Source organism: Mycetomoellerius zeteki, unplaced genomic scaffold (assembly GCF_001594055.1).
Source record: "Mycetomoellerius zeteki isolate Tzet28-1 unplaced genomic scaffold, Tzet1.0 scaffold135, whole genome shotgun sequence".
Classification (NCBI taxonomy): Eukaryota; Metazoa; Arthropoda; class Insecta; order Hymenoptera; family Formicidae; genus Mycetomoellerius; species Mycetomoellerius zeteki.
The window spans coordinates 706428-719913 of record NW_017256287.1 but is presented as its reverse complement, the minus strand read 5'-3'; the positions used below and the strand labels follow the sequence as shown (position 1 = coordinate 719913).

The 13486-nt window shown below is 35.1% G+C and overlaps 1 protein-coding gene across 3 annotated transcripts in view; it reads left to right on the top strand.

Annotated features, from left to right (window-relative positions):
- Positions 1-11681, top strand: part of Rbp6 (RNA-binding protein 6) — a 701590-nt gene extending 689909 nt beyond the window's left edge. For 2 of the 3 annotated variants that reach the window (XM_018462127.1, XM_018462129.1), the window contains 4 exons: positions 5550-5615; positions 9414-9529; positions 10687-10751; positions 11156-11681. In XM_018462127.1, coding sequence (XP_018317629.1) covers positions 5550-5615; positions 9414-9529; positions 10687-10728 — 224 coding nt within the window. In that variant the 3' untranslated portion in view covers positions 10729-10751; positions 11156-11681. Of the gene's footprint in view, positions 1-4395; positions 4501-5549; positions 5616-9413; positions 9530-10686; positions 10752-11155 lie in introns of all 3 variants that reach the window. The other variant, XM_018462128.1, reaches the window with a different exon arrangement.
- Positions 11682-13486: the final 1805 nt, after the last annotated feature.

The window sequence follows — 13486 nt, the reverse complement described above, 5'->3', positions numbered from 1 at the left end:
TTCAGGACGGAATTATCTCATGACAAACGTATTGATACATTCTTTATAAGTCGAATGTTCTTCATTTTAGTGGTAGCTTTCGGCTGATCCGTCACTCTCCTTCAACCAACTCTGAGTGGACGTCAGAATTTGGGACTCAAAGCTAACAAGTTTCTACTACTCGGAGTCCCCTAGATTTCGCGGCGTGAAGTCCTTATCTAAAGTCTCGATCGCGTTTACGTCAGCTGGAGATACACTCGAAATAGATGAACTCTTGGCCTAGATCCCTACGCGTCGGTCGTTTCGATGGACGGCCAAACCCAGGCAATAAGGATTTCCACGGGCAGACTTAGTATATACTTAGTATATACGTATTTATATAAGGTGCCTCAGAGGTCGTACGCTTTTATCCGCTAAAGAATTTTTGAAGAATTTAGAGATGTTCATTCCAACATCTCGTAAGAGAGTATATTCAACTTCTCACGAGCTTTTTCGATATTGTATATCTCGGTAACACAGTATCAAATTGTATTAAAACGATCCATTTGAAATTTATCTGCAAAACATGATTTCATATTTTATTTACAATTTAAATCACCGCTAACCGTTTTATTGACGGTTGCAAACCAATTGCATATAATTTGAGCGTAGTATAATGATGTTTCGTAATATTTAGTAATTATTATTTTTCTAACATTACGATTACGATATTGAATATATTTCTAACATCTTTTGCGCCTGCCTATAATATCTGTCGTTTACAGAAAGCGAGCAATCTCCGAAGTACCCTGTATATACGTACCTGACCACTTGTGTATAAGAGATATACATGTGTGCTTATGTGTATCGCTATTTTTGGCCGGATCGAGATACGACCCCAAAAAGCTATCGGTACAACCGTCGGTTGTCGCGAAATCCGGAAGCCGCACCCGTTTCGAGGGCTGGACATGGACGTGTGCGGCCCCTTTCTTTTTATGAAACTTCCGATAAACGCCCGCTGGCAAGGATTTCCGTTTCATTCGTCAACCTGTCCGACCCGAGACCCACGCGCGACACTCTCTCTTCTCTTTCTGCCTCTTTTTATCACTTTTCGAATATTTATTATATTTTTTCTCTCTCGTTTCATTGTTATTTACTTCTTTTCTAACCAAAATATAAATCACATAATATCGAAGAAAATATTTTAATGTGCTTATTAAGCACATTATTGTTAACATAAGTTGAAACTATGTATCATTAAGAATATACATTTTAATTGCACAAATAATTTTTGCCGCATTGATTTATGACTCAAGTCAGATTCCGACATATGAATCTAATTTCTATAGAAAATATACTTCTATTTCAAATTTCTATCTAATTTTCTTCAAATTATCTTGAATTTAAAACTTTTTTTTAATTTACATATCTATATTCTTTCGGACGCGATTCATTCATGGTCCAAATATCGAAAAGATATGAACGCACGTAAATCGTCAGGTTACGGCGGACAGGTCTACAGAGTGTTTCCCTCTAACTATGGCAGCTCGGAACTTCCGGTCAGAGCATGTCGATAGAGACAAGCCACACCATTAAGCGTCGTGATACCCCATACAAATCACGTCGATCCACGATTTATGGTCCATTCACCCTCTCTCGCAATCGCGTTATCAGCGCCGATAGTTGCACGCCCAAAACGAGGCTTCTCCATGAAAACATGTCGCCACGATGAGATATATATATATATAGAGAGAGAGAGAGAGAAGGGCCATTTCCTTCCCTCATATTAACGATGCATCAAAAATATGATTTCGATCTTCAACAGTATTCCCATATTCCCGATTCCATTCTTAAATTATACACATTGCACTTCGCACATACACAATCGCTTATGCGTAATATGATTTATACGTTAAAGAGTTATTCCCGCTTCTTGTTGTGCTTTGAATTCTAGAAACATCAAAATTCAATTTATTACATTAATATCAGAAAAAAGGAAAACATTCTTTTCTTTGTGCACTCTTTCTTTCATAATTTTTAATTTTATCTTATAATACTTTGTAATCTTATAATACTAAAAGTATGTAGTTGTACACTAAAAAAAATTTTATGTTGAAAATGAACGAATCAGAATTTTCTGATTAAATTTAGCAGAATTCTGGTTGATACAATGTGGTAAAATCTACTAGAATTCATATTTTTTTCAGAATAATTATATCAATCAGAATTTTAGTTATTTTAACTATAATTCTAGTAGATTAACTAGAAAATTCTGATTTGTCCACTTTCCACCAGAATCACTATTTAATCCAATCAGACCATTTTTCTCAGTATATTATAATTTGAATTATGTATCAATATTCATTAAGTAAACATAATTTTTTCAAAATAAAATACTTGCTAGCATTTTTGATTGAGATTTGGTGTTCTTAGATGAAATCCTGCGATATTTTAAGTTGTTTGCATAAAATATAGTGAAGATATAACTTGTTATAATTTTCTAAAATAGCCTACAAGAAGAATATACTCGACGAATCTTTTTGAAGCTTAAAGACTGAATTTAAATAAATAATTTTTAATTGTATTTATATATATATATATATACGTAATATTATTTTTAATTTAGCATTAATAGTTGTAATTTCATTTCATATTCTACATTTTTAATTACATATCAATGTTATATATATACGATTTATTAAAAATCGCATTTTGTTATATCACACATTTTTTGACATTATTTTTTTTTAAGTACATTAAATTAAATACTTTAATTAATTAATTAATAATTAATTAATTAATTAAAGTCTATTTAAAATAAATTGAGAATTTGTTATGTATTTACATTCCTAAAATTTAACTTATTTAAATTAAAATTATTCTTATTTGTGTGAAAGTACTTAAAATTCGAATACTATTGTATAATTGTAATTATTTTTAATTTGAGATTTAATGAGTGTATGTATATAAAATTTGCGTTCTCTATCACTTTTGTATTAAGTATTAGGAAAAAATACTGTTATTGAGAAATTAATCTTTAGCACTTTACGCTGTGAGCATCCATCTAGATATGAAAAAATATATACATACATATATGTATATATATATATTCTATATATATATATATATATATAAAAGCTTAACCCGCTTCTATTCCTAGCTATTTCCATTGCATCTCTTATTTGAATTTTTCCAGTTTTTCCACGATCCTCTTTTATATGACCTACCACGAAGTAATATCTACTAAATTGAAACAGTATTTATTTCGCTGACACGTTTACATTTGATGGCAATCTTAAATGCTTTATTTAACCTTTTACAAGTGTAACTTTCTTTTTAATTTTTTTAATGTTCTCGTAATGCGTGACAATACTATTCATTTTGCAAATCGCAATTTAGTTAAACTATTAACAATATAACAGAATGAAACAATCTGGTAATATGTAGCTAATAATATCCACGCATCGTTCAATAAAATGCAACTAATCAAATTATAATTGATAAATTTAAATTATATTTTCTATTAGCTAAAACGTACATGTATACCTATTCAGAAATTAATAAAGATAAACATAAAAAAATGTGTAATTACAAAAATAATATAACGTTAAAGGAAATGAAATAGAAAGTATAAGAAATATAAAAGAATTTTTTTATGTTTTAGTAATTGCAATTTAAACATTTCAATTAGCAAATATAATTTATGTTATCATATATTACCGCGCGTTACAGTGTTTTTTATAACTTGACAACATAAATGCAATTTAAATATTGAATATGAATTAAATATACATATTTATGTTACGGTGTCTACACATAGAAATACTGTACGTAATAATAATTACTTGTTTCAAGTATTTCAAAACTTCATATATCCGCAAATTTATTACAAGTTCATCACAAGCATCAAATATATTCAAAATATATTCCGAATCCTAGTAAATTTAATACTTCAATCAAGATTATTAAATTAAAACGAATACGATTCGCTTATTATATAGGTTTTTCGATCAATTTTATAATATTCTTTAAAAAAAAGTAATTCTTTGAGCACATAATAATAATGAATTTTTTAAAATTTATAATAAATATATTTTTTATGATTATAATATTAAGAAAATTTTCTTTATTAAAGATAATCATTACTTAATAATAAGGGAGAGTAAATTGAGTGATCACTTTTCTTAGCAATAGAATGATATTTTTCTATATGTAAAAATCACGCAGCTACGCACGTTGTCAGAGTTAAGTTGTAGCATAAGCATAGGAATGCTTCTACGCAATAATACAATGCGTTATTTAATTCACGCAGTACGTTAACATAAATCTTTGTCTCTTCTTAACCACAGCAACAATTCGCATTACAGATCGTACTCCCCGTCCCCGTTTTTGTTTCTCATCATTCTCAGCTTTCTTCTTGTTCTTTATTAATGTTAGGAGTGCCGGCGGTGTACTACCACGGAACAGGAAGTGAGAATGCAGGCCGCGCGTATACAGAGACGCCGATGCAACACGTCCAACGCAATGCACTCCGGAAGAAATGTATGAAGTCGACATTCACTTTGCTCGAAATACGCACTTCGAAACACCTCCTTCTCTTTCTTCGTTTGTCTATCCATCTTTTACATACATACTCACGTCTCACGCATACGCTCGCGTACTTTTTTCACCATCATCCGTTTCTCTCTCTCTCTCTCTCTCTCTCACTTTCTTTCTATCTCTATTTGCAGAAATCCCCTATGCGCGATCTTTCGAAGTACAACCATTTCTCAAGAATTCTTCCTGAATCGTCCCGCCTCGTTTATCGCGTTTCGTTCGTTTCTGCCTTCGTCTATTCTGTACAGAAAATGCATATTAATATCGAAGTGCATTTCGATGCATCGAGTGCTACTCTAGGGAGTCTCTCGCACTGTAGTTTCGACGGCGATCGATACCCCTAGGTTCCATTATTGCCACAGCCAGCCGATGCTGCATCCGAATCGAAACCGTAGTCGTGGCAGTAAACGCCAACGCGGTTTCGAGCATCCTCGCCCGATGGAGAAAGCTGATACCAACGATACGAGCAAGAGCTTTCTAAGTGCCTAAAGAAAACACCTGTCACACTTTTCGGCGATGTATGGCGCTTCCGTTATTTTCAACGTGTTTCCTTACACGCGCGAACTCATCCGTCGAATGTAATTTTCCGCGATAGAAGAACCACGGTGTCTGTACGAACGTTTAAGAGCCACTTTTCACACTTGAGTGTATCGAAGACGAGAGGCAGAAGGCACGTATACACTCGAGGATTGTCGACATCCTCGGACGAAACTCGAAAACAAGAGAGACGATTGACAAAGCAACACATTCAGAAAAATCACTTTTTTGCGTCTGCAATAAATCTCTTCAATCGTCTATCTGGCGCGTCATCATTTCTCTGTTCTATTCTTTTCTTTTTTTTCCTTTTACATATATGAATATATAATATATGTATATTTTATATATACATATTAGCTTTTAGACTATTGCCGAGTGATAGTCGACGAAATGAATAGCAACAGCACATACGTGTGTTTCAAGTATGGCGCAGTTGTGACCGAAGTTTTATGTTTCAGTGGATCTAACCAATGGACAACTCACCCCAAACAACAACACGCCCTTACTTACACAAGCACTTTCTGGTACGTTTTAAAAGTTTTTCTTCTCCTTGACTGCGAATGTAATGCGCTTTCTCAACTCGCTTCGTCGCGTCGCGATCGATTCGCCCAGAAATGCAAACAATTTCGGCTATGATGGCTTTTTCGTTAACTAGTCACGCGAGATTGCAAGCAGTAAGGATTGTGCGCAATATCTTTAAGAGAATACTCACGGTCGCATGAACGGAATATTGCGGAATAAAACGTTAAACGCAATATTACGTTCGAATCAATCATTGCTTTTGCCATCTCATTTTAATACGTCCAGTATTTTGCTGCGATATTTTCTCAAACTAAATTTTACTTCTAAGTATGGAAATGGATAATTTTGCGAAACATTATCCTCTAAGATTTCCAATTTTACCATTTCATGTTAATTCTCAAGAATCAATCTCCATTTAGTGAAATAATAACAGTCGGAGAAAGATTTCGATCGGTTAATGTCTGTAATTTCAGAAGACGATTACGATTCGTGTACGCGAGCAACTGAAAGCATGGCTATTGTTGCATGATTGATATCATTACTGTGCATGACTATTATACGTAGAAATATTTTATTAATAACTACCATATTATATATACTTGTATAATATAAGTCTTGACACAACCAAAGGAAACTATCGTAGGAAGTCAATAACGTCATTCGTGATGTTATTCTCGGAATATCAATAAAGTAAGTGAGATCTTATCGCTTATTCTGCCAGATAATAAAAGCAGAGACGAATAATTTCTCAAGTTTAGTGAAAACTTCCTGTTTCTTTATACACCTTCCTTCATCTCGCTATAAAATAACGTCATTTCCTAAAGAAAAATATTATTGAATCCTAAACAGATACTCCGTCTCGTTACTTTTCATCTCTCTGTTATCACGCGATCATCACTTCCTGTCGAATCGCGGAGAGACGCGGGAGAACGGAAGGAAAAGAAGCGATCAGCATACAGGCATTCCCGAAGAGAAGAGTGCCACACACGCGAAGGCGCCGGGATGCCGGCAGCGAAATACGCCTCTGTAGTTCTTCTATTCTTTTTTTTTGTCGTACTCCCCATCTAGAATCTGCCCCCGATCTGAGTGCCCCGCCCGCGTCCGCGCCGTCGCGTCGTGCCGTCCGCAATCTCCTCTCAAATAAATCAAACTTTTGAATCGCGCTCGTCCCTCCTCCGACGGCACCGACTCCGACGATCCCTACGCGCCTTCCTCTCGCTATGGTACCAGCAGAAAACTTTGTAACCGGCCGCCATTGTCAAGAGTTTAAAAGCTGAATGGGTTTTTAGATTATACGGCGGGGCGTTTTCGGTTTCCCGTGGCCTCGTCACCGCATCGGTCTCTCTTTTCCTCGCCTGCCTCGAGAGAGTTTCAAATTCTTCGCGTACCGCCCGCTTACGATCTCTCTCCTCGTCACCGCACACTCACTCTCTTCTCTACTATTTCTTTCTCTTCTTCTTCTTCTTCCTTCTTGTTTTCCCCGTCGTCTTTTTCCTCTTTCGCTTTCGTGACCGCCGTTAATCCGAAAGTACGTACCGTATGACATTTACGCGAGCTCTTGCGCGCGAACAACATGAGCGCGATATACGGAATTGCTTGAGTCAGATGCATTAATCTCCGCCGCTTCTTATTGGCTATCTGTCAGAGTTTTTACGAGTGCTAAAGTTTCAGAATGCGGACGACACGCCGAGACACTGTTTTCCTGTGTGTGATACAGCTTCGAAAGTAGCGTAGAGTAGTTCCGCTATGATTTCGCTCCTTGTTACTTTTATATGTATGGGAACGAAGGGCAGTTGTTGGCAGGGTTTAGAAAGAGAGTTTCGAACATTCTATAAACATAGTAATCGCATTAGTACTTAATCCTTGCTGTGCATTATGTATCAAATATCATTCGTTAACGTGCAGAAAAAGCTCGCGGAAGTAACATATATTTCCCATGTCGCTTTACTGTAACACGAAATATTCCAGTTGCAAAAGCAGACAAACAGCATAGTAAAAAATTAGAAATATCCAAAAGATTTATATCATTAGAAAGAACATTATTTAATGTGCAATTATTTGTGAAAAATTAGCTCTAGATTAGTATTATTTATTGATTTATTAGATTAATATTATTTTCTCTTGCCAACAATTGAATTTGATGCAAAAGGGAGAACAAGATTATTTTATTAAATTCTTTAAGAAGAAATAGAAAATTATTACTAAATTTCCTTATTTTCGCTATAATCGACATGAGGGATGAAATAATTTATTATTTCGATTAGTAATCCTCAGATTTATATATAAATTTATTTAATATTAATAACAAAAAAACACATGTTTTAAAAAAGTATTCGTACAATTTAATTTTTAACTTATTTCCCAATGCATCAAATTTCGTAATTATCCGCATCATAGTGTCGTCTCATATTTTATTTTCTCTCGTTGTAATCTCACGCGGGGTCTTTATTTCGAGAGTTGAACGTGAAATGGGGTAAGTTTAGTTTTCGTCATTTGTGGCCTTTCTAAATCGAACGAACCTTGTCAATTTTTGCGTTTGACTTCTCAAGAGCACGAGGGAAAATCAACCCTCGTGCAAACCAAACATTCGAACAGTAATCGTAGTCGAAAGCCTGTTGTATCTAGTTACTTTTCAAAGTCGATCGTCATCACTGCCTCGTGCGATTGCGTTGCTTGCCCCACTGACGTGTTGTACAATGTCATACATATATGTGCAAGGCGCTTTCTTATTACCTCTATGATCGTATGTAAAGGCTGCCTTGCAATGTGCTTCATGAGTGTCTTCTTTCATTCCTTCCTGTTTCTTTTCTAATGAAATTATGAGAAGATATTCGTTAAATGGACTCTATCCTTTTCCTTGTATTTAATGTGTGCAAACGAGATACGTACTCATCGATATAACGGCATTTACGTGATCATTTAAACGCGCGGTCATTTAACATGTCATTGCACAGTCCTTGAAGTAAAATGTAGACCAGAGATTGTCGTCGTTCATTTGTGCACGAATATGCGTGAGCTCGTTATAACGAACATCACACTATAGTATATATGAGTTAAAGAATCTTATCTCTAATGAGATTTAACCTGCTAGAGCGTATCATTATACAACTGAAATGAGTTTGATATTAGTAAGCGAAAAGCGACGAAAAAACTAAAAACTAGGGGCAAACGCCAACGGAGCAACGTGCCTCAAGGTACTTGCATGGAAGATTCCTAAAAAGGATAAGGCATGCAACGCTCGTATCGCTATCGCGGGTAGAATGAAACAATCCGAATATACACGTCCCATAATTGTCATTCAGATGTTTAATTGTTGTTAAATAGTGTACGCTATAATTACAGGATTGAAAATTAAATGCGGTTTAATCGTCATTTAATCTGCAGTTATTTAATGGTTAAATAAAAGAGATGACATATTTTTAGATTCTCAACTACTCTGACACAGTCAAAGCTAAACCTTCGTACATTGACTTTGTAAGAAAAATTACTTTTCTTTCAGTTAGTGAAGATAAATAAAAAAACTGATATTAATGTAAAACAATAATGTTATTACAAGAATGATCAAACTACAGTGATTATATTACCTATAAACTGGACCACAGTAATTGAAGATATTTTAAAGAATTATTATTGATATTTCTCAACAAAGTCTAAATTCGGAAGCAAATTTACAAGTGTTTTCGCGTTTTGCGGGTTTCGCGGGAGGTGAGAAGGAGCTTCACTCGTGAGGCTTCTTCTCGTCTGAACGACATCCGTTCGATCGTAATAAGAGGGTGAACATTGACGCGGGTTCGTTGCAGTGATGAACAACTACCAGTCAGTCGCAAGCTACGTCCAGGCCGCAGCTAGCCCGCAGCCCCCCACGACCGCGTTCCCCGCGATCGCCGTATCCCGTGCCCCGCTCAACTACAGTCCCGTAAGTCCATTTAATGCTCCCTTTTTGTTCACCGGATCGGGCCCCTCCCGATAAACAGATGGAACGAAAGGATAAAAGGCCTAGTCGAAAGTCTCATACTTTCGTATTTTATGAGCAGCAATATACGATTTAGTCACTGCTAATTTGTTCTACCGCTAACATCATAAGCTGCGATCTTATTGTATCCACAACAAGTGAATTGTTTCCCTCGAGTTTCATTAATCGAATTTCATCAACTAAATAAAATTTCATTTTAGTTAACAGATACGAAGTAAAACCGGAAGATATATCAGTAGAAAGTAACGGTTAGAAACAAAATCTAATTAAAGAAAGTTTTTACATCGCATTTTAATTATAATAAATACAGAAGATCAAATATATTATCGATGTTTAAACGTTTCTCAACAAATATTTGCGGCTGATAAAACAAACAAATTATCCAGATAAATTTGATGCAAAAATTCATATTTTTTTTTTCTTTAATTTATATCGCATGCAAAAATTTGAAATGAATTTTACACTAATGTAATAAAATATTGCCAAAATTAAAGAATTATTTGACCATCAACTAAGCTCTTTATCGCTTCGTTCCACATTGCAATTTCATCAGCTTTATGCATTTATAACAAACAAATGTGGATATACAATATCTTCTTGCGAACATATATTTAATGCAACCGGTTATCAATCTCACAAAAGAAGATTGCTTCTATGTACATATTATATACGCTTTATACATTCTATATTCTGATTCTATATTTTCTGAATACATCTCTGGTCCGTCAGGTATAGTATAACAATTATTACATTGGCTTGTATCGAAAATAAATTTAATATTATTTATAGGATTTATCTAATCTATTCATTCTTTGCAATATCAATATATTTAATATACCCAAGACTCTTCCCATGTAACATCACTTCGCGTATTACCCTTTGCATTTTTGTCACTTATTATTATCTTTATATTATGGAATTTTGAGAAATAGCAAAAAAGAAAAAAAGATTTTACAACCTCAAAGACCAAGTACCGCAATTGCACGCTGCAATTTTAGATATGCAGGCAAATGTAAAGGTTTATCTTTATGCTCACCCTTGTGTAATAATCATTATTTTTATGGGAAGGTTGATGAGACCGATATATTGTATTGTTCCAGGGTCCTCTAATACCAGCGGCGTTCACTAATGGCTACCATTGAGCCTTGTTAAGACCTAATAACAGGTATGTGTGCCATCGACAATATTTCGTCGAGTTGTATATACATTTTATGTTGAGGTAAATTTATTAAGAACGTTTATTAATATTGCTGTCTACAACATGCTAAATAGTTTAGTTTTTTCTCCCATCTTACAAACCTTTGATATAATATTTATCTTGATGGGAAACAATAAAAACAGTGAACGATAAAATAAACCCTATTTTTTTAATAATTCGTATAAAAAAAGACAATTCTTAATTTTTACACATTTAAAAGACACTTACAAGATTCAAATATGTCTTTAAAAAGAAATTTGAAGTCCCTTTTTATTTTACGTCGGCTGTATAAGTCCATTTGAAATAAAAACTGGTCGCTTTTTTCAGAAGACAAATTTTAACTTGTTGAACTTTTAATTCTTTTTCGTCAGGATGGACGAGACGGCAGAACGCAGCACGGTCGCCTGATATAATAAGCAACACGGACGATTTGAGGCAGCTAAACAGTGGACGATCTCTGGACGAAAAAAATAACACGCCTACTGTATAAATACAAAGATATAAATAATGATCAAAAGTTGCAATATATTAAAAAACGGATAATGTCGAACAGAAGGCAACTATCAAATAAGATCTAATCGATGCAACTTCGAAATCCGGATTGTAAATAACCGGATGTAATATTACGCGAATATGCAATAATGCATTAAGAAAGAATTTAGAGCATTAGTCGAATCCAGTTGGATGCAACTATAGATAGAGAGAAGAAAATTAATCCTGTTGATGAATAAGGGAAAAAACTGACGCGCAACGGGGAAGACGTCCAGAGTAGACCAGAGGAAAAAGACGAGAAGAGCGACAGGAAGACCGACCGTCAGACAGAAACCGGAAGAGGTAACAACGCGCGCTGCGTTAGGCTAATTATGGCCGAAACTGCGTATTAACGCCAGCCCGTTCTCCTACATTAATAAAAGAAATAATAATATAATAATAATAAATTAAATTAATATTATTAATTGCTAAATATTTAAGCGGTTAAGTCTAGAATATATATAAATAGTATATATATATATAAAGATATAAATATATATATACACACATATATATATATAAATATATAAATAATTGATAATTATTATAGACGGTAACGTATGACTCTAGTATTTAAGGCAGTTAAAGAGACGGAAGAGATACCAACTCTCACGAATATTAATAATAATTATTAATTATTACATGATTATTGGCGATTGCAATTATTAACGAGCGCCGTGCACCACGCGTGCCCACGTACATTATATAATGATAGGCACATACGCGCGTTCACACCTGGGAAAGACTTTGTTTCTGGGCTTTCAAGTTTTAATCGTATGCGCGGGAAGGGTTGAAGAGTTTAATGGCGGTCGAGAGAGGTACGATGACGCGGAGAAGAGAGAAAAGGAGAAGAGGGATGAAAAGCAGATGAAAAAGTAGAGCAGATAAATCAAGCGATCCTTTTTTCTGCCCTTTCTCTACGTCTGTACATGCAGATTCAAGCTCCTTCTTCTCTTCCAACGTGCCTTTTCGCTGGCTAAATGGCGGAATGGTGCTTCTCTCCTGTCCTGTCGCAGTACTGCTTTCCCGGGTGCGCAACGAAATAATGCAAAAAGATGTAGCGGCGGGCGAGCGAAGGAGTTACATAGGCGTGTTACATACTTGATGTCACGCTGTTAGCATTATTTGTGGGAAGATGGAAGAGAAACACGCGCGAGAGAGCTGCCGTCGAATTTCGGGCCGACAAACGATGAGATGCGCAACATCGGAAGGCTTCCAGAAAGAAGGAACAGTAGTGGATGATATTGTTAGGACCACAGAATAGTGGACGTTCTCTAGCTACATTTCGCCGATGAAATCCGCCATTTATATCCCAATAGATAAATGTAACTGTTTGATGCACGCGTTTATAGAAATATAATTCAAATTCAAGTTATTCATTGAGCCTACTCAAAACTTGATTAGTTCAGCCATTATCAAGATCCGATAATCTCGGATATTTGCAACTCGCCGTACAGATACATGATCATGAGTATTCTTTAAAACAGAGATGCGACCGTGTTTTCTGATGATTATTGTATGATGATTATGACTATAAACTTTAAAAGAATATTGTGTTTTATGACATTAAGTAGTTTTGAAAAGATATAATTTTTTTATTATATTAGGAAATTTAAACTCTCACGACGAAGTCACTCGACAGTAATGTTCTTGTTTTTAAAATAGAAGAAAAATTACACAGGATATAAATAGCGTTGATTTATATACTATTCTGTAATTCTGACTAATACCGAACGTTCACTTCAAAGTTCCATTTGGAGCTTCCGAAGGCGTCGGACAATGACTGTTATGACTCTAATCGGCCGCTGTATAGCTTTAAAACCGATTACGTGCAGTAACCCTCGTTATATACATATATATATATACACGTATATTACGCGTATCATACGCAAATTACCATATAATTAATTTAAAATAATGCCGACCCTAATATGCATGACCCTATAGACGAGCCAATGCGATCAAAGAGAAAGAAGATACGAGTTTTTTTTCAGCGGTAAATAACCGCAATACACGTCACACAACACTCACGCACACGCGTACACACAAAAGCTATAACACACCCTCCACATCCCCGGCGTCTAATCGTCTAAGGCTGAGTTACACCGATAGTCTGGCTTAACTAGCTCTGATTGGCGTGTGAGTCTAGCGATTCATGGTTCTTCATTAGA